Source organism: Podarcis gaigeae (assembly GCF_964106915.1).
Source record: "Podarcis gaigeae genome assembly, chromosome: 6".
NCBI classification, from domain to species: Eukaryota; Metazoa; Chordata; class Lepidosauria; order Squamata; family Lacertidae; genus Podarcis; species Podarcis gaigeae.
In genome coordinates, this window is record NC_139682.1 from 10244188 (window position 1) to 10270390 (window position 26203).

Sequence of the window (26203 nt, forward strand, 5' to 3'; positions counted from 1 at the left end):
CACAGGGTTCTCATAACCCTGGCAGGGACAGACTCAGCCAGTTTTAATCTCCTGGTTAAAATGTTCAGAATACAGGCGTACTTTTACAAGATTAGAGGAGGTCTGCTGGGTCATACGCAAGGCCCGTGTAGTCTAGCATCCTGTTCCCACAGTGGCCAAGCACATGCCAGTGGGATGAATAAAGACCTAGGGAATTTAAAGGCAACCAAAGCTGGATTCAGCCTTGTTAGTGCTCTTCAGCAGAGAAACAGGCTGAACCCTGAAGTACATGTTGACTTAGGACTCAGATGCACAAACCTTTAGCCCAATATTCACATGCCCATCAGTCCCATGCATCTTATTGTTGTTTAGTCGTGTCTGACTCTTCGTGACCTCATGGACCAGAGCAAGCCAGGCACTCTTGTCTTCCAATGCCTCCCACAGTTTGGTCAAACTCATGTTCGTAGCTTCAAGAACACTGTCCAACCATATTGTCCTCTGTCGTCCCCTGCATCTTATTAGAGGTGATAAGTATGGTACAGTGTTGCCTCGCAAGACGAAATTAATTCGTTCCGCAAGTCTTTTCGTCTTGCGAAGCAAGCCCATAGGGAAATTCGTTTTGCGAAGCGCCTCCAAAACGGAAAACCCTTTCATCTAGCGGGTTTTTCGTCTTGCGAGGCGTTCGTCTTGCGGGGCACCACTGTATTGTTGTTTTCACTTGTTTTCCTTCCCTATTATTATTTTACATTTTATGGTTCCTAGTTGTGGTGATTCATGATTAATACATGTTGATTATATATTTGCATTTCTTGACTCTATTTTATTTGCATTCCTAGGGATTTGGGTTGGGGTTGGTGACAACTTTGTAATATCAAGGGCTCAAGGAACTCAGACGTTTGGGATTCCCTGTGTATCAAGTATAGGATAATATGCAAAAATTATCCTACACAGTTAAATGTGGGTCATTTCAACCTGCAAAGTTAAAGGTTATCACCTACTTCTAAATTATGTTTTGTCAACATATTTTGTCAACATATATTTAAGGTGTTTTATTTTGTGAGCTTCAGCTATGTTGCAGAGCATGCGCAAAGTGTGATTTAGCGCTTCTGCGCATGCACGACTGCCGAAACCCGGATGTAATCAGTTCCAGTACTTTCGGGTTTCAGCGGTCCATAACCCCCCAAAAAACACAACCTGAAACGCCTGTAACCCAAGGTATGACTGTATTCCTTTGACTGCTGGCATTCATTAGTACATTCCGGCCCTTTTTGCTGTGCTTAAATCTGGAACTTAAAAAAACTGTGTTCATTCTGTAGCCTCCTTCTTAACAGTCCCATAAATATAACCAAAAGTTCAAGAACAGATGAAGATGATGTGGGCTGTCGTCTTTGATTATCGGAGCCTGTGGCCCAGTTCCTCCCGGTAGCCATCTCTTACTAAAGTCTTAATTCTTCATGAAACCTGACATTTATATCTAATGTACAATATGCCATTAAACTTGATGAGCGAAAGCTTCATTACAGATAGGGCTTTCCATGTCTTCAAATAAAAATCCCCGTTGCTTTTTAATGCTTCGCTTCCCAGAACTGCAGAGCCATAACCATGGTATATTGGCACCGTCGCCTAGTATTTAATTAACATATAGGTACTACTTGAAATCCATCCTTCATCTTCCTACCTCAGCCTTCTGGCATCTGCTTGTAAAAGACTATATAGATAGGCCATATTATTGCTGTAACAATATACCAGATTTTGACACTCCCCCACCCCGTCACAAATGGGGATTTCTTAGGGCATCTCTTAGGTTTACAGGATTTCACTTTGGGTGAGCCCTGTGTGTGTGTGTGTATGTGTTTGCAATATATACCGTATTTTTCGCCCTATAGGACGCACTTTTTCCCCTCCAAAAATGAAGGGGAAATGTGTGTGCGTCCTATGGGGCGAATGCAGGCTCCTTGGCTTCAGCGATAGCAACGCGAAGCCTCTGAAGCCTGCACTGCGGAGGCTTCGCGTTGCTTTCGCTGAAGCCAGGAGAGTCTGCTCTTTGAGGCTGGCAGTGGGGGAAAGCAGCGCTTCCCCCTATCGCCAGCCCCAGAGGATCGGGGGGCAGCGGGAAGGTGCGCAACGCCTTCCTGCTACTCTCCGACCTGGTTTGGAGGCTGGCAGTGGGGGAAAGCAGCGCGGTTCCTGTGGGCTTTTGCGGGAGGTGGGGGAATTCTGCCACTTCCCGCAAAAGCAGGGAGAAGGCCTGTCCGCTGCTCCCAGAGCTGCGGGGGGGTGTCATATTTTTTTCCCTTGATTCCCCCCCCCCCCTGAAAACTAGGTGCGCCCTATGGGCTGGTGCGCCCTATAGGGCGAAAAATATGGTATTAATTCTTACTTAATCATAGAATTTTAGAGTTGGGAGGGACCCAAGGGTCACCCCCTGCAATTCTGGAATCTCAGCTGAAACATCCATGACAGGTGGCCATCCAGCCTCTGCTTAAAAACCTCCAAGGAAGGAGACTTCACCATCGCCCAAGGGCATTTGTCGAAAACTCTTGGTGCTGCAGCAACTGTACTTTGAAACCGAGACCATATAACACCGGTCCTGAAAGCGCTTAATTGGCTCCCGGTACTTTTCTGAGCACAGTTCAAAGTGTTGGTGCTGACCTTTAAAGCCCTAAACGGCCTCGGTCCTGTATAGCTGAAGGAGCGTCTCCACCCCCATCATCCAGCCCAGACACTGAGGTTCTGCGCCAAGGGCCTTCTGGCTGTTCCCTCACTGTGAGAAGTGAGGTTACAGAGAACCTGGCAGAGGGCCTTCTCGGTAGTGGTGCCCGCCATGTGGAACACCCTCCCATCAGATGTCAATGAAATATACAACTATTTTACTATTAAAAGACAACGAAGGCAGCCCTGTTTAGGGAAGTTTTTAATGTTTGACGCTGTGTTGTTTTTAATATTCAGTTGGAAGCCACCCAGAGTGGCTGGGGAAACCCAGCCAGATAGGCAGGTATTATTATTATTATTATTATTATTATTATTATTATTATTATTATTATTATTATTAACATCTTTATACCAGACAGGAACCTTTGTTGTGTGGTTTTGACACCTGCTGACAACATTTTCGTTAAGGCAAGCCTACCCAGACATGTCGTTTTATTATTTGTGGGCCCAGGACTGCAATACCTCAAGGACTGCCTCTCCCCATATGAACCGACCTGGGCCCTGCGATCATCATCTGAGGCCTTTCTTCTTGTGCCCCCTCTGCAAGAGGTCAGGAGGGTGGGAACACGTGAACAGGCCTTTTCTGCAGTGGCTCCCCATTTGTGGAATGCTCTTCCCAGGGTGGCTTGTATAAAATGCAATGGTTGGAAAGGTCATTCCCAGCACTACCCCTACTCCTGCACATTCAAGTGGAAAAATACATCAGGCCACAATATCTTCCTAAGGACAGTTTTGCCAGTACTGATCTAGGGAGTCCAGAGTTCCTCGCAACCATCATTTGCAAAACAAACTAACTACCTGGAAACGATGCCTTATGAGGAGCGGCTAAGGGAGCTGGGCATGTTTAGCCTGGAGAAGAGGAGGTTAAGGGGTGATATGATAGCCATGTTCAAATATATAAAAGGATGTCACATAGAGGAGGGAGAAAGGTTTTTTCTGCTGCTCCAGAGAAGCGGACACGGAGCAATGGCTTCAAACTACAAGAAAGAAGATTCCACCTAAACATTAGGAAGAACTTCCTGACAGTAAGAGCTGTTCGACAGTGGAATTTGCTGCCAAGGAGTGTGGTGGAGTCTCCTTCTTTGGAGGTCTTTAAGCAGAGGTTTGACAACCATATGTCAGGAGTGCTCTGATGGTGTTTCCTGCTTGGCAGGGGGTTGGACTCGATGGCCCTTGTGGTCTCTTCCAACTCTATGACTCTATGATTCTACTCTTCTGAGCCAATGGGCTTTACCACTTGGAGCACAGCCACTGCCACTGCAGTGGTAGCATCCAACCTTATAAATATATAATATAATTACATTATGTAGAATCATATTCTATTTTCGCACCCTAGTCTTAAAAGGCTGAAGACTAATATTCTGGATTGATGACAGAGGGTCACACCTATGGTTTCTATTCTGTGTCTGTCAATAAAACACACAAGCTCCACGCACATTCTGTTTTTAGATGTGCACTCTTAAGTAGTGCCAGCAGTGTGGGTGGAAGCCCGAGGGCAGAAAACTGGTACACAGAGTAGACCTTGTGATTCTAGTAGTCTACGTTGGAATTGATTTGCCACGGATGGGCTTCTGCCAGTTGACTTGGATGGCAACTCTTAGTGGGGAATCCTCAAATTTCTCAATGGCTTCTGTTGAATTTTAGGTTTCTGCGACTTTCCAGATTTTGCTCACTATGATCCCATTTGCAAACACCTTTGAACTCTGATATAGTGATTTGTCACATACCAGGCTCATCGGTTGCCAGTACATTTTGTTGTGTGAATTTTGCGTGATTCGCTGCATCCAGGGTTCTGTTTACTGAATTTAGATGACTAAACCCAGACCCATATTTTGCATGGGAGGGGGGGTTTCTCTCTTTAAAAAAAAGCACCTAAACCAGTGTTTCCCAACCTTGGGCCTCCAGCTGTTTTTGAACTACAACTCCCATCATCCCTGACCACTGGTCTTGCTAGCTAGGGATGATGGGAGTTGTAGTCCAAAAACAGCTGGAGGCCCAAGGTTGGGAAACACTGCCCTAAACAAACCAGGTTGTTAGCAGTCTGTGGTACCCATGCTGCATGTATCTTGGTACAGTGGTGCCCCGCAAGACGAAGGCCTCGCAAGACGAAAAACCCGCTAGACGAAAGGGTTTTCCGTTTTGGACGCGCTTCGCAAAACGAATTTCCCTATGGGCTTGCTTCGCAAGAAGAAAGCCCATAGGGAAATCTCCGGGGACCTCTTTTAAATGCTAGCGGTGGGGAGCAAAGCCTTTCCCCCCCTCCGGCCTTCAGAGGAGGTCTAGGAAGGCCGGCGGGGGCCGAAAGGCTTTGCTCCCCACCGCCAGCATTTTAAAAGCAGTCCGGGATAGCAGGGAAGCGCTTCCCGCTATCTCGGATGGCTTTTGAAGGCAGGCGGCGGGGGGGGGAGCAAAGACTTTCGCCCCCCACCGGCCTTCAGAAGAGGTCCTGGACCTCTTCTGAAGGCGGGCGGGGAGCAAAAGTCTTTGCTCCCCCCTGCCTGCCTTCCGGGAGAGCGGAGAAACGCAGCGCTGCGTTTCTCTGCTCTCCCGGGAAGGCAGGCAGGGGGGACAAAGACTTTTGCCCCCCGCCCGCCTTCAGAAGAGGTCCAGGACCTCTTCTGAAGGCCGGTGGGGGGCGAAAGTCTTTGTCCCCCCTGCCTGCCTTCCCGGGGGCTTTTAAATCGCCCCGGGACAGCAGATAATTCCTCCACTGTCCCGGGGCGATTTTAAAATGCTGGCGGGCAGCAGCGCTGCTGCCCGCCCGCATTTTAAGATCACCCCAGACAGCGGAGAAGTCCTCCGCTGTCCCGGGGTTTTTAAAATGCTGGTGGGCGGCAAATCTCCGCTGTCCCGGGAAGGCAGGCGGGGGGGAGCAAAGACTTTCGCCCCCCACCGGCCTTCAGAAGAGGTCGGGGGACAGACTGTCCCCGGACCTGGTCTGAAGGCGGTTTCCATAGGAACGCATTAATTGATTTTTAATGCATTCCTATGGGAAACCGTGCTTCGCAAGACGAAAAACTCGCAAGACGAAAAGACTTGCGGAACGAATTAATTTCGTCTTGCGAGGTTCCACTGTAAATCCCTTTTTGTAATAAGATATTTGGGGGAGCAGGTAGACCGCACAATAACTCCTAGTTTTGCTAGGTTTGTGAATGCAACTTGAATCTGAATATCCAAATACCTGGGACTTAACCAGTGCAGCAGATGGTGTCGCGGAAGTCAGAAAGGTTATCTGATCTGCTGTGTGTGCCTCAGTTGGAAGAAGTCTCAGGTTTCACATGCTAACAAGGTCTCTCGAATCTTGCATCATGGTGGTGCCAACCAGCCTTAGAGCACAACACAAATAGAAATAGGAATTATTAGCTTAAGCAAAGGCGGACGTGTAGGGATGCTGAAATTTCATTCATTAATGAAACGATGATGGTGATTCACTCTTTCACATGGTTTTACTTCAATGAAATCTAGTGAGAGAGAAAGTGGGACAAGGATGTTTTGTTTTGTTTGCAGTGGTTGTAGGTCACTGTGATTGTTTGGAGGAGGGGCTTTGGTTGCGGGCTGACCCCCTTTTTGTATAAATATCCCTCCCTACACCAAGTAATTACTATAGACTGCTCCCCAAGGATAAACATCCCGAAACAGATGTAAAACTTAATGAAACCTTGTGAAATATTCTAAAAACACAAGGTCATAGCTTAAATGCCCATCTAATCTAGCTTTCGGAGAAGATTTCAGTAAGGAGGGGGATATCCTCTTTAAACCAACAGAATGGAAAATACCAGCCTATTTGGGAAGATAAACAGATACTTCCAGTTGAAATAAAGCCAATCTCAGGCTTTCTTAGCTAGTTTGTTCAGAGTTACTTGCAAAAAAGAGCGAGGGAGGCAACCCCACCAGCACCTTCCATGGAGATGCTTTTGTCCAGTGGTGAGAGATATTCCATTTTCTTATACCAGTTTATGCAGCCAATGAAACTTTTGACGGCTAGATCCATCTCCCTAATGACTTTCAACTTGGATTACAAAAGAGCTGGCCAGTTAGCTTTTGTGGGGGCGAAGCAAGGATTAACAAGGATGCATATTCAGAACTGGAACGCTGGATAGCTCTCGCTATTTAGGATTCACTTCTGTGGCATGAAATCCCAAGTGCTGTAGGTGAGCTGGATCAGAATATCACAGCTGCCCTGTTACAAAGTACTCCACATCGCTTTCAACAAGGAATAAAAATATAACATTTGGTAACAACAGAAACTATAAGTATAAATATAGCAGAAAAACAGTTGGGGGATCTTTTCCTAAATGCATTCTTTACACCTGCCTGATCGGCTAATCCCTAGATTCCCATTCTAGCTTGTAAAATTTCCTTGTAGGACCAGCTATTGGTGTTACCTATTGTCCCATTTGCCTCATTCTTGCCCATGCCAAATTCCTAATTATTTCTTTGACTTGTCCCTAGGTATGACTGCTTTTGGCAGCCCTTTATTCAGTAATATTAAAGCCTGGCAGACAATGTTAGAGGGGTTGCATTCCATATTGCAGGAGTCCTGTGGAATTCCTTTATCCGCTCTTGGCATATCCCTATATATAAAGTTGGACACCTGGTGCTTTGCATTCTTCCAAGTTAAATACAGGCTGTACTAAAGAATCGTATCAGTAGCTGTGTGTAGCTGTTTTTTATTGCAGGTATAGTGCTTGAAACTAGTGCTTTGTGTACTTTTCAAAGAGCACTGGAACCTAATTTTAGCCAGATGCACGCATTGGGGGCTGTGTGGGTGTGAGTACGGCAGCAATCCATTCTCCCTGTAGTCAAAGCGAGCTAAAAAGCGTCCCCTGGGGGAGCCAATCTGTATCTTTTTATCCATATGCCTGGAGGGGATTGATGGGCAGCTGTGTGCAATTCTGATCTCTGAATGAGCTCACTGCCTGCCCTTGTTGCATAGCAAAGGGATCATGTTCCCACGAGTTGCCTTGGCCTCTAGCTAGGCTACCAATAAGAAAAACAAAACAAAACAAAACAAAAAGTACCAGCATTTTTCACCTTTGTTTTGGGTTTTGACCATGCTGGTTGTGTGTATTACAGGAAGGAATTGGCACTGGGTGAGATCTGAGCATACTAAGATTCCCAACTTGCTTTTTTCCTTTAGATTTATAAAGATAGTACCTGACTAAGGAAGGAGGCCTGAGTGACCTCATTGCCCTGCATCAAAAAAGCGGGCTGATAATGCAAAATAAGTGGACACATGCAGATTATAAAAGTCACAGAGACCAATATTTCTCGGTGTGGCGCTGTGGGTTAAACCACAGAGCCTAGGACTTGCCAATCAGAAGGTCGGCAATTCGAATCCCCGCGACTGGATGAGCTCCCGTTGCTCAGTCCCTGCTCCTGCCACCTAGCAGTTCGAAAGCATGTCAACGTGCAAGTAGATAAATAGGTACCGCTCCGGTGGGAAGGTAAACGCCGTTTCTGTGTGCTCCTCTGGTTCGCCAGAAGCGGCTTAGTCAGGCTGGCCACATGACCTGGAAGCTGTACGCCGGCTCCCTCGGCCAATAAAGCGAGATGAGCACCACAACCCCAGAGTCAGCCATGACTGGACCTAATGGTCAGGGGTCCCTTTACCCTTACCTATAAACATTCCTTCCATAGATGCCCTTGAGAGATTGTTTTTCCGCACCCCATCATAATGCAGTTGCCGAGGTTGAAGTACATGAGCAAGACTTTTGAAAGTGTTCAACCCTTGTTCTTCTTGGCTTGTGTGCAAGTGGCAAAGGAAGTTGTTGACGGGATTCTGCTGTAAAAAAGGTAAAGGTAAAGGACCCCTGACAATTATATCAAGTCACAGACGACTCTAGGGTTGCGGCGCTCATCTGCTTTACAGGCCGAGGGAGCCAGCGTTTGTCCCCAGACAGTTTTCCTGGGTCATGTGGCCAGCATGACTCAGCTGCTTCTGGTGAAACCAGAGCAGCGCACTGAAATGCTGTTTACGTTCCTTGCACTTTTTGACGTGCTTTCGAACTGCTAGGTTGGCAGGAGTTGGGACTGACGTTCCTTGCACTTTTTGACGTGCTTTCGAACTGCTAGGTTGGCAGGAGCTGGGACTGATCAACAGGAGCTAACCCCATCACAGGGATTTGAACCGCCGACCTTCTGATTGGCAAGCCCAAGAGGCTCAGTGGTTTAGATAAGCATTTAGCAATATGGCGGCTAGCCACAAGGGTTATGTCCTACCTCCGCCATATGCCTTTGGAGACCAGTTTCTGGGAATCACAGGTGGGAAGAACATAGTTGTAGTCATTTTCCACCTTCAGGCTTCTTACAGGTATCTGGTTGGCCTCTGTAGAACAGGATGCTGGACGAGATGGAGCTTCAGCCTGGCCCAGCAAATTATGATAGCAAATGACCACCAACTAGGCATAATGCTGTTACATCGCACTGCAGCTGGTGCGTCATGGTGGCATCATTGGATTAACTGGTAAAACCTAAGAGCATTTCTCCTAGTAGTAAAGCAATCATATCAGTGCATAGTTGTTTTAGCATTGGCATGAACGTGCAAGCTTGCTGGACAGGTCTTGTCCAGCTTTCTCGATGGGCTTTGGGTTTCCTTAACTACTATTCTTTCAGTGGGTGATAGTGATCAGATGCACAGCTTATTATAGCCCAGTTGAGTTTGTGCCCTAAATCCAAAGAACATTACTGAGAAAATAGTCAGAAATAAGCCGACATAGTCCAGTGAACTATAAGCCAAGAGCTAATCCTGACACCGTTGACCCAGTATGTGGCCTGTTCTTAGGATAATTCCATTAGTCGATAAAATGAGGATTATGATTGCTATCTGTGAAACAGAGAGATATGACAGATGATGGAGTGTGTGGGGGGTAACATACTATTTTGTTTTGTTGTTAAGTAGGCTTGTTGGACAAAAAGTAAGTTTTCAAATGATGCCTTTAAAATTTCCCAAGACTGCAGTTCATTGAGGGCCAGGGATGATGGATAAACACCCATATTTGGAGAAATAATTATACTGCAAAGATACATGTACAGTCTCATATACAGTATCTATATATTAGATGTGCTAATCATTCTTAAACACCATTTTTTGTTGAATTGTCAGGGCATCTCTATATGAGTAAGATTGCAGAGCGAGAATAGTATTGGTAATTTAAGTACACAGGTGATTTTTGCAAGTCAACTATAATTGATTTTCCATGTGCATAGAGATTTTGTGGTCTTACGTGTTTAGCTTTTCACAAAGAGAAGGTTGCAAGCAGGATGCATTTGATTTAAATAAAATTGATTTAAATCACTAGTCAGTAAGACTTGATTTAAATAATATTTTTTTACAGAAAGACTCATTCTTGCTGGTATATTTACATTTACAACCAGATGAAGGTTTCATTTTTGGAATACAGTAATAAATTTTCAGAGTAGTTTTTACAGTTTTATCAAAAATTACTGATTTCGTTATACTATTAGAAGAACATAGACCAATAATTATGACATTATTGTGAGGTTTAATAAGTGAACTGTTTATATTTGGACAACTTTTCTGCTGTACTTTATCAGAAGGAGAAAAATAATCATTTCCTTAATAACAATTTAAACAAATTATTTAACTAAAATAACATTATAGCATGTGTATCAATGTTTGTTAATTGATGTGGTTAAACAATTTTTAAAAAGACTAAGTTTTAGCACACATGAAAAACTTAAACAAATCCTTATTTCCTGATGAATAGCCTTTGGACTATAATGTAACTTAAATAGAAAACTATCTCTACAAAGATTTTTCCTCCAAAAGCATTTTATTTTAATAATCCAATTAATTTTTTTTAAAAAAATCTGTTTTGAATTTTAAAAATTGATTATTATTTTTTAAAAAAACTGTATCAATGATTTTTATCTACCCTTGTTGCAGTCTGTAGGTAGAAGAGTCATAGTATGTTAGCAAAGCACCTGCTTTGTGTGCAGAAGTTCATATTTCAGTTATTGGCATTTATAGGTAGGGCACGGGAAGATGCTAGAGACTCACCACCAGTCAAGGTAGATGAGGGGTAGCCCACATGGTGCATCCCAGATGTTGCTTGACCCCAACTCCCACCATCTCAATCCAACATGTCCAATGGTCAGCGATAATGAGAGTTGCAGACCAACTCTCTGGAGGGCACCACAATGGCTATTCCTGCAGTACACAATACAGAGTTGGGTGGGCCAATGTCCTGACTTGGTATAAGCCAGTTTCCTATATTCTTACATTTTCATCAGATGATTCACCAATAAAGTAGTAAATGCAAGCTAGCATTGGTGGGGCTGGATATACTTGACGGACGTTCCTTTCCAAGTTTCAGCCAAAGTCAGCACTTGTACCGCAACTGATAGTTGTTGAGTTTGATGTGAAAGTCTCCCGCAGTTCTTTCTTGGGCCCAGAGCTCATTGTAACCTTGAACAAATCCCATGGTGTCTCATCTTTGTTCAACTCCACTTGCTTTGCTAAAAATAATTGCCAAGCGAATTTTGTACGCAAGGTTGTAGAAATTAATTAAGGTTAGGTAAATGTTAGGTTAGGCTTATTAAACGTATTAATCTCTTCTCACAACAGAGCCCCCCAGAGCTGTCAAGGATATAATACAGTAGTTTCTAGCTCTGATCGAGATCTTGGCGAGAGGTGTGCAGTGATGAAAAGTGTCCTGTGTTCCTTTTCTCTGAAGCAGAGGTGCTTTATCACGAGAAAATTGTTCCAAGCTATTTCTGTTTATTTATATTCTAAACTAAAAAGCTGAGGTTGGTAGCTGTTATTTCTGAAGAGAAACTTAAGATTTTTCCAGCTGCTTAACTTGCTTGCTTGTTCCTGAACAACATTTTGTCGTCCCCAAGAATGGGGAAATTTTTTGTTGCTGTTTGCTTGAAGAGGCCACGTTTCCTCCTAGGCAACCTTTGGCCAGGGTGAGGTGGGAGGAGCCAGGAGCAAAAAGTGGGCGGAGCAACTAAAGTTAATTTCCCCTTCGGGCAGTAGGTTCCTTTCTACACACACACTCAAGCATCCCTCTCCTGGGCAAGCAAGAATTATCGGAGTGCAAGGGCACATTCTAACCAGGCACACAATTCTAGCAGTGTGTGAAGCAAGGCCAGTGAGAGGTTTAGCTCATGAGGGGGTGTGGCCTGGGGGAAAACTTGAGGGCCAGATAGAGAGGCCTGGAGGGCCACATCGGATCCCCGGGCTTGAGTCTTCCCACCTCTACCAATTGAAATTAGAAATGGATTTATTTATTTTTACCAGAAAGTAAAAGCTACCAAGATCCACCACCAGAGGAAGATCCCTTTGCAAATTCCCAGGATACTTGTTAAACACATTTGTTTTCTTTGCCCTTTTACTGCTGAAGGGACAGAATTTCCATTAGCTTGTTCTTAAGAGAAGGGCAGTGTTAGAAAGGACATTCCAAAAGGCTTTCCAAAACGGATGGTTTTCAAGTATAGTTACAAGGGATTTTAATAACTTGAACACAGCAAATGGATATGGTGGCAGTGACTGATTGTGGAAATAGCTCCTTTGCAGCTTTCGTTCCAGAGACTAGTTTTTATGTAATTTCATATGCTAATTCACAGGCTATCACTCTCAGTGCAGAGGCAAGATGGGAGTTATAATAAACCATTTCCAGGATGGATGGACGGACGGATGGTTGTTTACAAGCAGCATTTAGTGCCGCGAATTATATAGAGGAGAACAGTTGACATGTTAGTTGCAAGACACAAATAACTTCATTTTAGAAAGGCTTGTCCTGAATATGTGAGAAGGAAGGTTTGTAATTTGGATTTGCCATTGTATTGCAATTTACTGTTTTAAGATGGCTATAATTAAATATACCCTCTGGCGCTTGTTTCCCAGAACTGGATGTGTTAAGACCAAGCCACCACATGGTGGTGAAAACCTGATTTTTGGATTAACTGATAAGGAAAGATGGATTAGCTGATAAGGAAAGGCAGCATTACCTGGTATCTTAAATAAGGCACAGAAGAGATGGTCACAGCCAGCTGAGATGTTTTGTGGTGGCATTAGTTATCTGGGGTTTCCAGAGTGTACAGGCTGCTTGCCCTGTTCATTTAAACTTCTTGCATCTCTGAATGCAATAATAGAGATGAGCTTCACATTACACAGAAGGAAGTGGCAGAAGTTTTAAGCTGCAGGTGGGAGACCCTGCTTTTGAATGCTTAGACTTTTAATCAGCTAATAATTAATCAAGAGAGATTTAGAGCAGCACTATCCATAATTTGCTATGCACGTTTTTGTTTTGTTTTGTGTTTTGGTACATCGGGATGCATTAAAAAAAATCCACTAGCAGCATCTCTGTTGGGGAGACATTCCAACCTTCATACTAAATTTTTCTTGCAGGCAAGTCTTCTCTTCTTTTTTACGTAGAGGATTTTCAGAGCATGAGCCTGCAGTCCAAAACTGTATGATCCACCCGCCTCATTCCCATCTTCAGACCAGGAGAGTCACTTGCATGTAGAAGGTTCTGGCAACCCACACTTTTGTTGCAGTGCAGGCCCAGAATAAACCATTTCAGTATGGCTAAAGTTGGGGTGCTGTAAGCCTCCCCCTGCTCATGTTTGAGGAGGGGGAGCAGTAATCTCCCAGCAGCACCTGGCTTCCAGGAAGAGCACTGTGGCCAGGGCCAACTCAGTGAAGGACCAGATCATACAAACTGTGCTGCTGCCACACAGAAGCTGACTGGACTGGCCGTTCAGCACTGGCAGTGTGCTCCACCGCATAGCACACACTACTGCTGGCCACCTCACTCTGCCTAATGGTAGAGCCGGTCCTTACTCGCACACTACCGTAGCTACCTCGCCCAGCCTTAAAAGAAGTGGAATGAGGACAGCAGGCATGTTGTAAATAGTTGCTCTGCAAGCCTAGGCAAAATAATATAGTGAGCTGATTTCTGATTAGGGTATGGGTATACAAGCTGAACCCTTCATTGGCATGGTGGGTGGTTTTGTTTGGTAGTTGTTTTTTACACATGACCAAAAATATTCAGAGTTTCTACGAACGACCCTTGGAAATTCCTCAGCAGATCCGTATGAAAGGTGTTCCCTGAAAGTTGAAAGCTACAGCTCGGGAAAGCTTGCATGCCGGGCCACTGTTGTGCTTGAGACGGCTTGCTGATCTCGGAGACCATGAACTAATATTGTTCGCTCTTCGTGGTGTTGTGCATTTTTGCAGAAGGCGTTTTATCTCCCAGCGCTGCTCTCTAGAGTTTTTAGAAGACATAGTGGAATGTGCCAGTGTGCGAAGGTACTTGTTCAAAAGCAGCATTAACCTTCTCTTGTTGCATGCATTGCAAGTCCTTTCCCTCCTGCACCCTTTTCCAAGACAAATTCCTCAGGTCCTGCATGTGTACTCATTCCGACTCCGACATGTGCATCCTTTTAATTACCCTTTTAATTTACATTTTGCCCGGATCTTACTCGCATTTCCCCTTACCCTCTTAAATCGTAGAACCAAGCACGTATCTGGATCACCAAGACATAAAGGCTTGAAGAAGATCCACTTCATCAAGAACATGAGGCAGTATGACACAAGGAACAGCAGGTAACCTTTCTGTAACTGAAGGAATCCCAATCCACCTTGCAGTTAAATTATGGCAAATGGCTCTACTCTAACTGTGGCCTATATGTTCACGAGTGACCATGTTTGGTGCAAAACACCTTGATGTGAAAACCTTACTGATGGGGGATTATGGGTGGCATTCATCTAAATCAGTGTTACCCAAACTTGGGTCTTCAGCTGTTGTTGGACTACAACTCCCATCATCCATAGCTAGCAGGACCAGTGGTCAGAGATAATGGGAATTGTAGTCCGAAAACAGCTGGAGACCTAAGTTTAGAAAACACTGACAAATCTTACTCTGAGTAAACACGGAGATTTTTTTAAAAAAAAATTATTGATATTGAAAATTTTACAGTACAGTAGATTAGAATAAATTATGAAGACATTAGAGAGGAAAAAAGGGGGAAAGGAAGATGAAGAAAAACAAGAGAATACATTATATAATAGCAATAACAAAGTGTCATTAAAATGTAATTAGGATTACAAAAAAATATAAAATATATACATAGATAGACTTATTGTATTCCTGTATACGTTGATTCATGAGTCACTATGGTTTTAATAAATCAAAGGAAGCCATATTTTTGTCTTTCCAATGTATCAATCTTTTTGCAGATGTAAGGGAGAGTCCATTTACGTTGACCATTTGTTAAGCCCCATATATTAGGGTTAGTTTAATAGTTTAAGGTGATGTTATCTTCTGAAATTTTTAATTCACTGAATTTAATGGACTTAACTTAGTTGCACTCGTTAATTCCAATGGGCCTACTCCTAAGTAAAACTATCTGACACCAACAGCACCACGTAGCCAACTGAGTTGGGCTAGGCAGTGCCATCAAGGAGGTCGAATTCAGTGCCTATGCTTCTTTCTCATCTCCCCAATAGGTAGTTAATATTTCTGTGCCCTATTGGAGAAGGTACTTGGGGGACTGGTAGAAAACTCATGGCTAATGGGAAAGTTAGAGCAAAATACACTTGGTTTTCAAGGTAGTTTCCTAGGTCATTTTATTCTTACATGGGAATAATCTCTGTGAAAACAGATGCAGTGTTGCTTCAAAAGCAGGCTTCCCCAACCTGATGCCCTCCAGATGTTGTGGACTAAACCACCAAGAATGTAGTCAAAAACATCTGGGTCGCTAGGGCTAAGAATTACTTTTAAGAGAGTGCTTCATATTCTGTTTATTCTATTTGTATTTCTGGTAGCCATTCTTTAATTGTATTATGAAAATCTTTACTGAAAATCTTGTTTATTTGTGTGTGTTTTTTAAAGGAAGGTTTCCCGAAATGTGGCTGTTGGGCTAAAAAAAGCAAGGAGAAAATAGCTAAGTTGTGTATGTATGTGTTACAAAGTTAGGTTCTCGTCGCTCCCAGAGAGCTCTTCTAACTCAAGATAGGAAGGCTAGATAAGAATGCAATTTATTTTCCATGATTCACTGTACCCTGTCTGTGTTTCTTTTTAGGATAGTATTAATTTGTGCTAAACGAAGTTTGTGTGTGGCTTTTTCTATCATGCCCTATGGGGAGAATTTTCGGATCAGGTGAGTAGCTGCTATTTTTGTCCAATAACTTTCAATTGGTTATTTGTTTATTATTACATTTGGATCCCCACTTTTTCTCCAGGGAGCTTAAGGTAATATTCATGGTGCTTCTCCATTTTATCCTTGCAATATCCCTGTGAGATTGGTTGGGCTAAGAGACAGTGACTGGCCCAAGGCAACCCAGCTAGCTTCATGGCTGGGTGAAAATTTGAACCCTGGTTTCCCTGCTATTTCCTTATGTTCTATGGTTTTTACTGATGCTCTAACATCATCACTGGTTTGCTTTTATGCAGCTTTTCCAGAAAACTGGGCCTAAAGTGGTCCACAATGTGCCAAAGAAACGAGAAGTGCAACAGTCCTAAACACATTGGAAACAATTATAAACCATAATATACGATATACGATATCTTTATTGTCATTGTCCCATACAGAACAATGAAATTGAAAAATAACATAAAACATTCAAAACCCCCTAAAAACTCTGAAACCCCATTTTAAAATACACTATAAAGGTAAAGGAACCCCTGACCATTAGGTCCAGTCGTGACTGACTCTGGGGTTGCGGCGCTCATCTCGCTTTATTGGCCAAGGGAGCTGGCGTACAGCTTCCGGGTCATGTGGCCAGCATGACAAAGCTGTTTCTGGCGAACCAGAGCAGCGCATGGAAACGCTGTTTACCTTCCCGCCAGAGCGGTACCTATTTATCTACTTGCACTTTGATGTGCTTTCGAACTGCTAGGTGGGCAGGAACTGGGACCGAGCAACGGGAGCTGTCGTGGGGATTCGAACTGCCGACCTTCTGATCGGCAAGTCCTGGGCTCTGTGGTTTAACCCACAGCACCACCCGCGTCCCTAAAAATACACTATACTATACTATAAACCTCCCTAAAATCTCTAAAACTCCATTTTAAAATACACTATACTATACTATACTATACTATACTATACTATACTATACTATACTATACTATACTATACTATAAAATACACTATACTAAAAAATGCACTATACCTTAGAGACCCCTCATGCTGCGTTTAGAACCAGAACCAGAATTGCATTTGCGTAGAAACTGTTTCTCAGGCGGCTAGTCCTGGCCTTTATAACCCTATACCTTCTTCAACACAAGCACAAAAACAATCAGTGTAAAATAATACAAATAGCCTAACTTAACAGTTTAAAGTGAACACTGTATGAAACAATACAAATTCCACCAATATTATTTAAATTAAGTAACCAAAACTGAGAAGAAAATAAAATAAAGGAAATACCAAAAAAAAAAAGAACGGTGGCATTAAAGGCAATGCCATTTATTTCATGATTACCGTTTGCTTTTTACCATTTATTTCATATAAATCATTTTCCGAGCTCTGTCTGAAAAACTGGTGTATGAATAATGTAAATAAAAATTACACATTTGGTTTCACTAGTGGGTTGTTTTTCAAAAGGGTGTCAGCGTAGACAGACATTTACTTTCCAGCTCTTTGAGCATGTCCTACTTATAACCGATAAAAGTGTTCCAGTTCTCCTCTGCATATATCTAACGCTTAATCAGGCCTGGCCAAACACAGAACAAACAGAACACGATTTCTGTTGTCAATCAAGCTCATATGCATAGCACACTGAAGAAGGAAACGGATATTTTTATGACAGAACTTGACATACAGATGTGCCTTCCATAAATAGACTATGGGAAACTTTCTTTCCAGCTCAGTGGGAACACTGCAAGGTCACTCAAAAGAGCATTAGCTGAAAACTAGATGAATGATAGGGATGGGGTGAGGGATTTGAAACAAGGCAAGGTATCGGATAGTGCAGTTAGGAACAATGACCTCTGCCAGAAATCCCAGAAGACTGTAAAACATGTCATCTGGCAGCTACTGATGGATAATTTAGGAAAGGAATTCATTTCTCTTTATATTTTATATACCTAGCTAGTAAGGGGATGCGGGTGGCGCTGTGGGTTAAACCACAGAGCCTAGGACTTGCCGATCAGAAGGTCGGTGGTTCGAATCCCCGCGACGGGGTGAGCTCCCGTTACGCGGTCCCTGCTCCTGCCAACCTAGCAGTTGGAAAGCACGTCAAAGTGCAAGTAGATAAATAGGTACTGCTCCAGCGGGAAGGTAAACGGCGTTTCCGTGCGCTGCTCTGGTTCGCCAGAAGCAGCTTAGTCATGCTGGCCACATGACCCGGAAGCTGTCTGTGGACAAATGCCGGCTCCCTCGGCTATAGAGCGAGATGAGCGCCGCAACCCAAGTCAGTCACGACTGGACCTAATGGTCAAGGGTCCCTTTACATTTACCTTTTAGCTAGTAAGACTTAAATACACATGCCTACTTCAAATACATGTGCGCGTTAAGATGTTAAGCAGTATGTTTGTGTATCTCTTCAAATCTTGGAGTTGCCTGAATTTTTTAGCCCTGAAATCCCAAGGTCATTGATGTGTTGCTTATGTCTGAAACTGATTTGTACATAATCATTGAACACATTCTATCCATTGTTGGCTTTGGATTTAAAGAGCCTATAAATGGATTAGCAAACACAAGAAAATTTATTTTGTGCAGATTTTTTTTTTTGAAAAAAGGGTCAAGGACAGAGTAGACAAAGTAGGCAAATGGGTTCCCACAGCTGGATTCCCATCCATGTGGATTTTGCAATACGTAGTTGAAGCTCATGGTCTTCTCCCTGAGAATCCCACGTACCCCCCAGAATTGCAGTTCAGGGATCGCGTCCAAAACCAGCAGTAATGTGTTCAGAATTCTGTGTCCAATCATGGGAATTCCTTGCAAAGTCGAGCTCTCTCTCTCTGTGTGTGTAAATAAAGTATGAATTACCCTCGAGTTAAATTACTTTAAAAATAGGAAGATCTCAGGGCCATTGCTTACATCCCCTTTGCTGGTTCAGTGAGTTTTTATGTCTTGAGCCTTTTAAGAACAAATGTTTATGGCAGCAGAGAAGACGTGGGAATTGGCCTCCTAATCTCTAGCTGTGTTGAGGGGCTTGTTTTTATTTTGTTTGTTTTTTGGGGTTTTTTACTACGGCGCTAGGATGAGAAGAAACAGCTTTAATTCCTGTCTTGCCAATTCTGCCCTTAACAGTGAACTGAGAATAGAGGGGCAGAAGCAGAGACATCCTTCGGGTGGCGTTTCGGTCTCTACGGAGATGGTGCTAGGAATGGAAGGGGTCGAGCTAGGAGCTGATGGCAAGGTAAGGAGCCCGTTGGTGAACGGTGGATCTCTTTGCTTGTTCTTGGAAGTTGCAGGGCCTCATCAGTTCCGGTACAAAAATCAAGAACAAGCCTGGTGGTTTAAGCCCACATGTGCTCATAGATCCTCCCGCAGATCCTTCAGCTCTCTCTTGATGCAATTCAGACATACTCTTTTGACTTCTTCTGATACTGTTTGGGCAGGGGTAGCCAGCAAGCTGTTGGACTCCCATCAGCACAGCCAATGAGCCCCATGCTCTGAAGGAGAGATCTGGAGAAAGTAGCTGAATATCTGAGCAATGCCATGAAACTACATTGTCATAAGACTTGGGTGGTACTTTTTTAACTTCCTAGGCCTGTATAGTTTGATCTCAAAGCATCTCCTCCTATGAGCAGATGCCAAATCTCTGTTTCGATTCATATATTCTTGTCTTCTTTGTATGCCAGTAAAGGTTGATTGAACTGATTAGGGCTAATGGGTTAGAGGACAGCATTTGAAAGGAAGCATATTGGCAACCTCTGGTCTAGACGTTTGGCTGTTTGCATGTGATCATAGGTAAGGTTGTTTAGTACTTTCTGCTTCTCTGGCTGATGGGAAGACTTTTGCATTATTGGTTTCCACATGGGGAGCATGTTCAGTAATCAGCTTGAGTATGGCAGGAATCCTGTTATTTCACAGCAGTATCAGTTTCCTCCAAAGGAAACGGCATCTGGTTTGAAACTCGCAAAGCTCCTCCACACAACCAGTGAAGTACCTAAATCGGTGTTTCCCAAACTTGGGTCTCCATTTGCGTTTAGACTACAATTCCCATCATCCCTGACCACCCGTCCTGCTAGTTAGGGATGATGGGAACTGTAGTCCAACAACAGATGGAGACCCAAGTTTGGGAAACACTGATCTAGATATTGCAAAACTGTCAGCCTGGTGCCCTTCAAATGTTTTGGGCTACAACTCCCATCAGCACCAATGAGAGTTGTAGTCCCAAACCCCTGGAGACAGCAGACTGGTGAAGTCTGTGCCCAGACTCTATTTCTTCCTCCAGGCCCCATCCACGCAGGTGTAGCGAGTTTGGTAGCTAAAAGATAAGATCTGTTAATGTTCAATTAACCAAGGATCATGTTCCCATCAGAGCCCATTGAAGAGGCAACCCTGACTATTAGTTAAACCAAAGCCCAAGATACGGGGAAATCTTATTTGATCACCAGAACACAGTGAGCCTAGTTGATATGGTATTTGTCCAGTGCAATAACACTTTGGTGCATTAGGTTCTGAGAATCCATTTGTGGAGCATTTTGAAAGTTATTCCAGAAAGATGTTAAAAGCAGCAGTTCAATTCAACCTGTAACTATAATAGAGCATTAATGTAATCTCTTGTCTCCCTTTCCCCTATTCCTTTTTAGAATTCTGGATGAAAGCTATTAGGTCTCTCTCTCTGTGTGTGTGTGTGTGTGTGTGTGTGTGTGTGTTGTGTGTGTACAATTCATCAGATTTACTCTAACTGTAAACACAGTGAATTGGGGTCCAGCTGCTATCTGGGGAAATGGCAGCTATTTGTTTTTTAAATAGCTCTCTGGTTCTCCCCAAACTATCGGTTGCATTTAAGACACAGCAGTTAAACTGAGATAGACAGTCTGAAGACATAGACTCTGAATTAACTCTGAAGAGTTAATTCTAAGGGGCTTCCTATTAATTGCAAGAGAAGAATTTTTAAACTTGCAGTCCAGAGTTCAAAAGATCCCTGCAAAAATCTTAAGGTGACTATACTAACTTTAATTGGGACTGGCTATCTTGCAGGTTGTGTCTTATGCGAAGTTCTTGTATCCGACAAACGCTCTCGTTGGCCGCAAAAATGATGTCCATGGTCCTGTTCCTGTGTGCCGAGCCTCCGTTCTGCGGAGTACTGGTGGATCAAGATACAAAACTGCAACAGCCAAAACAATACCTTCCACAGCAGATATTGGTAAACACCATGTGACTCCTCTATGCCCTTCTGTGGTCCTTCTGTGCTGACGTTGTTTTTTTAAAAGATGGCAAAGGTGATGATGAAATAGTGTCAGCGATAGGTTTTGATTGGCCAAAATGAGATTAGGAGGAATCAGAGTATAAATTCCATTTAGAGAATTTGAATTCCATTTAGAGTATGTTAGAGGATTCTGAGCTTTCAAGGGTTCAAGGCCCTTTGTTATTAATAAAAGTAGCATTAGCAGTAATGAATAGTAGTATTAATAGAATGCCTTTAGTGTACATGATACTTTAGAATAATGAGCACAGGAAGGACAGGTCCCTGCTCAGAAGATATACAGTCCCATCTCACAATCTCCACTTGTATTCTGCCTGTCCAAACTAGTTTTCTGCCCATTTCACTGCCTGGTTCATGTGCATGTTTTCAACCAATTGTTGTTAAGGAAGAATGGATAACTGGGCTCCTTCAGCAGAAAAGATGGGATAGAAGTTATTGTTGTTGTTGTTATCATTATCATCATCATCAATTTTGTACAAAATCAGACAAACAGACCAATCTGCTGAATTTCTCCCATCTTGTTATTTTTTTTTAGTTATTCATTTAATAATTCCAAGAAGTTCCCAGGGCACTAGTCCCTCAATAAGGGCTACAGACTTGTATTTTTATAATCAAAAGAGTAACAATTTCAAAAAGCAAAACTCTACCTAGATAAGATACCAGCTTCCATGCCCCTGCAGGAAATGTTCAGGCATGCTGAATATACGCAAAGCCACTCTTAAATGCTACCAGTTTAATCAGATTTCCTTATGGTTGAGTGGAATATTTCAGTCCTAGATGTTGCTTAATTTCAGCACTGAAATATCAGGACCATCTAAAAAGAACTATTTATTTGGGCTTCATAACCATATGTAGGCATAAGGATACAGGCAAGACATTTTCTGAGAATCAGGGCAATGCCTTAAATGGGTCTTATAAGAATCTGGGCAGAGTGCCAACAACTTTACTGTAACACTGAGCTGGCATTTAATAAATATCCCATCCCGCCAACATTTGGCTTTTGCAAACTGTTTCAAAAGTCCTAATTTATGAATGCCACCTTTTGAATTTGAAACTAGGAAGCCAGTTCCGCCTAAGATGCAGACGAGACCAGTAAGAAAACCATGTAATCTATAATGCTTCTGTTCAGGGATCTAGGATTGTCCTCTTTCAGGATACGCCATTCCATCTAGTTTCCATTTGCTCTTCCCTCAAGTTGTCAGCATTCTGTGCCCAGTAAGGCCCCATCTGCCCTATATATTTAAAGCCATATAATACCACTTCAAACAGTAATGGCTTTCCTCAAAGAATCCTGGGAACTGTAGTTTGATAGGGGGACTGAAACTTATTGGAATGCCCCATTGCACCCCTGCCAAAGCCTCCCTTATATGGGTTGCAAGTTCTCACAGAGATCTTGCGAGATCTTGCAGAGTGCTCATGTTGAGATTCCTGGGCCCTGTGAAATTGGTAATTCTGCCATGCAGGGATGTGTTTTTTTATGTTTGTTCTACATATCGAGCTTCTGAATATAGAGGGTTTATTATTCATCATAGTGCAGAAACAAGCTAGACTTTGGGTTGAAGTGGTACAGCTGGCGCTTGGTCCATCTAGTGATCTGCTCTGATAAATGGGTTCATTTATCCGCGTGGATAAAGTCTTCTTGAATGCTAATACTTTGTTTCCTAAAACCTTCCTTGGTTGTTACATGAACCTTCTCAAAACCACTTCTTCAGCGCAAAATTGAATTATGGAATTTGTTCCCATATGATGTAGTAATGACCACATAGAAGGGCTTTCTTGTATGTTTTTTCCCCTTTAAAGCTCTCCTTTACTGTGCCAGTGAACTCCTAGTACATTTCTTTTCTTTTCTTTTTTACTTCTAGGAAATGAAGTTGGTGAGTTAGCAGAGTACAACCCCAATCTCCTGGAAGATCCTCAGTGGCCCTGTGGGAAGCACAAACGTGTCCTCATCTTTGCATCGTACATGGTACGAAGCTGGTGTAGAGCAAATTAATTCACAAATAAGGCATTGTAGGCATAGTGTAGTACAGATCCTGGGTTCTGACTTCATATGACCCTGTACAAATAAAAATGTCTCCTTTTCCAAATTTTGCATGTTTCATTTAAATTTGGAATTATAGCCACCCATCAATAAACATTCCTCAGGCAGCTTCCACACATTATTTAAAATATATATATCCTGTTTTCTGTGTGGGGGTGTAATGCAAGTTATAAATACAGGTGAGAGGTGGTGCTTATTCCAGTCTTCTGGAAGCGCAATGTAGCTTTCAGTACTTAGCTGTCTACACGAGCTGTTGTGGGAGGTGGTGTCAGCATTCTTGTCTCGATGCAAGGCTGAGCAGGTGATTGATTTCTTTTTAATCGTTTTTTAAAAATATAATTTATTTGCTGAATCACCTTGGCGTGAATTTACCAAGTGCCTTTGGGCAAGCCACCACTCTTCAGAGTTTCTTCTTCAACCCAATCTCCAGTATAGGGATAATAGTGATCTGCCATAACAAGATTGTTGCAAGGATTGCTGAGAATGTGTATGAAGTGTTTTAAACCCATTAAAGGTGAACACAAATGCTAAGTATTTCCAGTTCCTAGAGGTACACACTGGGGGATCCTTAATCATGTGTGGCTCGTGACCTTTCCAGGGTTATTTGACAGGTCACCATTGGAAAACAGGTGGTAGACTAGACAGAGTCCTTGTCTAATCCAGCGAGTAAATCCTAATGAACTCAAAAGTCCCACATTTCATCTAGCCAATTATACGGGCTCGAAGTGAACTGTTGCTTCACTGCATCAAAAGGTCAAGGCATGGGAGGGAGGGATTTGCCACCTTCCCTCACTCTCCAGTTAACCTCTAACATTACCTTCTAGGCTCCTTGGGAGTTTGCTAATAGTCCCTAGGGTGTGCTGCCATAGAGAAAACCTGTTCAAGTTCCCAGTCCTGCACCACTCTTGAAGTGCCAAGTATTACAGGATTAAGAGATTACCAAAGAGCTTTGAAAACCTTCTGTCCTCGGAGAGATTAAACTTTTCTCATCAAGGATTCTGATGGCCTAGATACAGGAGTACTCTGCTGTAATCCTGCACAAGGGCAAATGATGGTTAATAGCAGAAACTTCCCATAGCAGGATACCATCTCAAGCCATCGTTGCTCTGAAGATGTGGTGCAGCTGAAGCTAAGCTTTCAACTCTGCTGAGATCATTTGCAGTCCGGCCTAATAATGTGTGGAAGACAAGACTTGCTCTATGATTGACAAGACAGAGGCTAATAGTCAAAACCCAGGTTCATGGGCTCTTGGTCACAGAAGAAGGCTGTGCATCTTGTTTAAAAAGATGTCCAGCGCTGTTAGTTGTGAGAGAGCTAGCTGGGATGGGAGACCCTGAATTCAGCCTTCTAAGCACCACCTAGTTTGCCCCTTACTGTAGATTAGTTTCTCATGGAGACACTTTGAATCCTTAATCCTTATTCTCATTCTCTTTCAGTAAAGGCAGCGTAAGGATCTGTAAACCCTTTTCCTTTATTTTATTTTAGACCACAGTAATAGAATACGTGAAACCATCGGACCTTAAGAAGGATATGAACGAGACCTTTAAAGAGAAGTTTCCTCACATCAAGCTGACGCTAAGCAAAATCAGAAGGTAAATTAAAACAGGGAAGGTAATGATAGGAGGGTGCATTACTGTGTTTCTAAACCACTTTGAAATGTGGTTCTTTCCTCCTGAACAGTAATTAATATATATGATTAAAATACTTTCAGACCACTCTTATGTAGGTTTACTCAGGTGTATCCCAATACGTTCACTGGCACTTCGTCCCAAGTAAGTGTGCCACAATGACCTCGTATAAACTTGGCTTGACATCTTGCACCATAGCTTGTCAAGATCCTATTAGAAAGCAGTGTATGTTGCTGGGGTGTGATATAATAGTTCTGTAGGTGATAGGGACTTCTTGATCATTGAAATCAGGGGTGTAAAAACCTCAGGCTTAGGCCTCTGTTTGGCCCTTGATACTCTCCCTGAGGCCACACACTTTACCTGCTCTGCTTCACAGCCTCAAGTTATTTTGCCTGGCTGGAAGACACCCTTTCACTCTGATAATGCCTCTTGCTTGCCTGGATGGCAGGCAGAGAGGCATAGGTGAGCACACGAATAAACTAACCAAAGCTAACATTTACATCCATTGCCTTGTTCACTTTTGTCCACGCATCCAGCCCTGGAAAGGTTGCCCAGAAAGGAGTATGTTCCCCTCAAGCTGAAGATGTTTCTGACCCCTGAGCTAGGAAGGAGGGGTTTCTTGATTTTGTGTCTTCCTTCCTCTTCCCATTTGGGTTAATACTCCTTTGGGCACCTGAAGATCGCTACTTGGTCACACCACACCCCCCATCTTTCCACTGATAAAGAGCCGTGCATGTTCTTTCCTCAACCCCGAAGCCTTCAAACATCAGCCAAGAACAAACACTGCAGTCTTAAGCAACTTCTCACTGTGGCAGCTATGTACCCATATCCTCGCTCAACGCCTACCTGCAAGATTAGAATGAGTTCTCCTTTCTCCAGATGCAAATAAAGTCAGAGAGGACACTTCAATTAATGCAGTCATGTGTTTGCAATTCAAATGTTACTGGGGCCTAATGCATATCATGTTGCTTGATCCACATCACAATGGATGTGTGCAAAAACAAGCCCTCTTCTTCCTCCTCCTAAGCATACACTACCTTCTGCAGTGTACACAGACCATCTGGCAAGAAGCAGAAATGAGAATTCAAGAATTAAGAGTCTTGTTTCCTAAGTTGTGGTAATCTTTTTTTTTATATGAAGCAAAATTAGCTTTCTTTCCCTCTTTCTGTGCCCACAGTTTAAAGAGGGAGATGCGGAACCTGAGTATGGAATGCAACCTGGAGCCAGTAACTGTGTCCATGGCTTACGTTTACTTCGAAAAGCTTGTCCTGCAAGGCAAGCTCAACAAACAGAACCGAAAACTGTGTGCTGGTGCTTGTGTGCTGCTTGCAGCCAAGATTAGTAGTGATCTCAGGAAACACGAGGTCAAACACCTTATCGATGTAAGTATAGCCAGAATAACATCCTAAGAGTGTCCAGACCCCTGGAAATGCTGGTTCTTGCAAGTCACATTGTTTTCTAAAACTATGCATATAATTTTCGAAT

General features: G+C 43.1%; 1 protein-coding gene across 1 annotated transcript in view; it reads left to right on the forward strand.

The window, feature by feature from the left end:
* The window catches only part of CABLES2 (Cdk5 and Abl enzyme substrate 2), a 49291-nt gene that overhangs the window by 17922 nt on the left and 5166 nt on the right, over positions 1-26203 (forward strand). The window contains exons 2-8 of the mRNA XM_083744439.1: positions 14177-14269; positions 15748-15825; positions 18922-19030; positions 20824-20989; positions 22912-23015; positions 24576-24682; positions 25896-26100. Of these exons, the coding sequence (XP_083600565.1) occupies positions 14177-14269; positions 15748-15825; positions 18922-19030; positions 20824-20989; positions 22912-23015; positions 24576-24682; positions 25896-26100 (862 nt within the window). The remainder of the gene's footprint in view (positions 1-14176; positions 14270-15747; positions 15826-18921; positions 19031-20823; positions 20990-22911; positions 23016-24575; positions 24683-25895; positions 26101-26203) is intronic.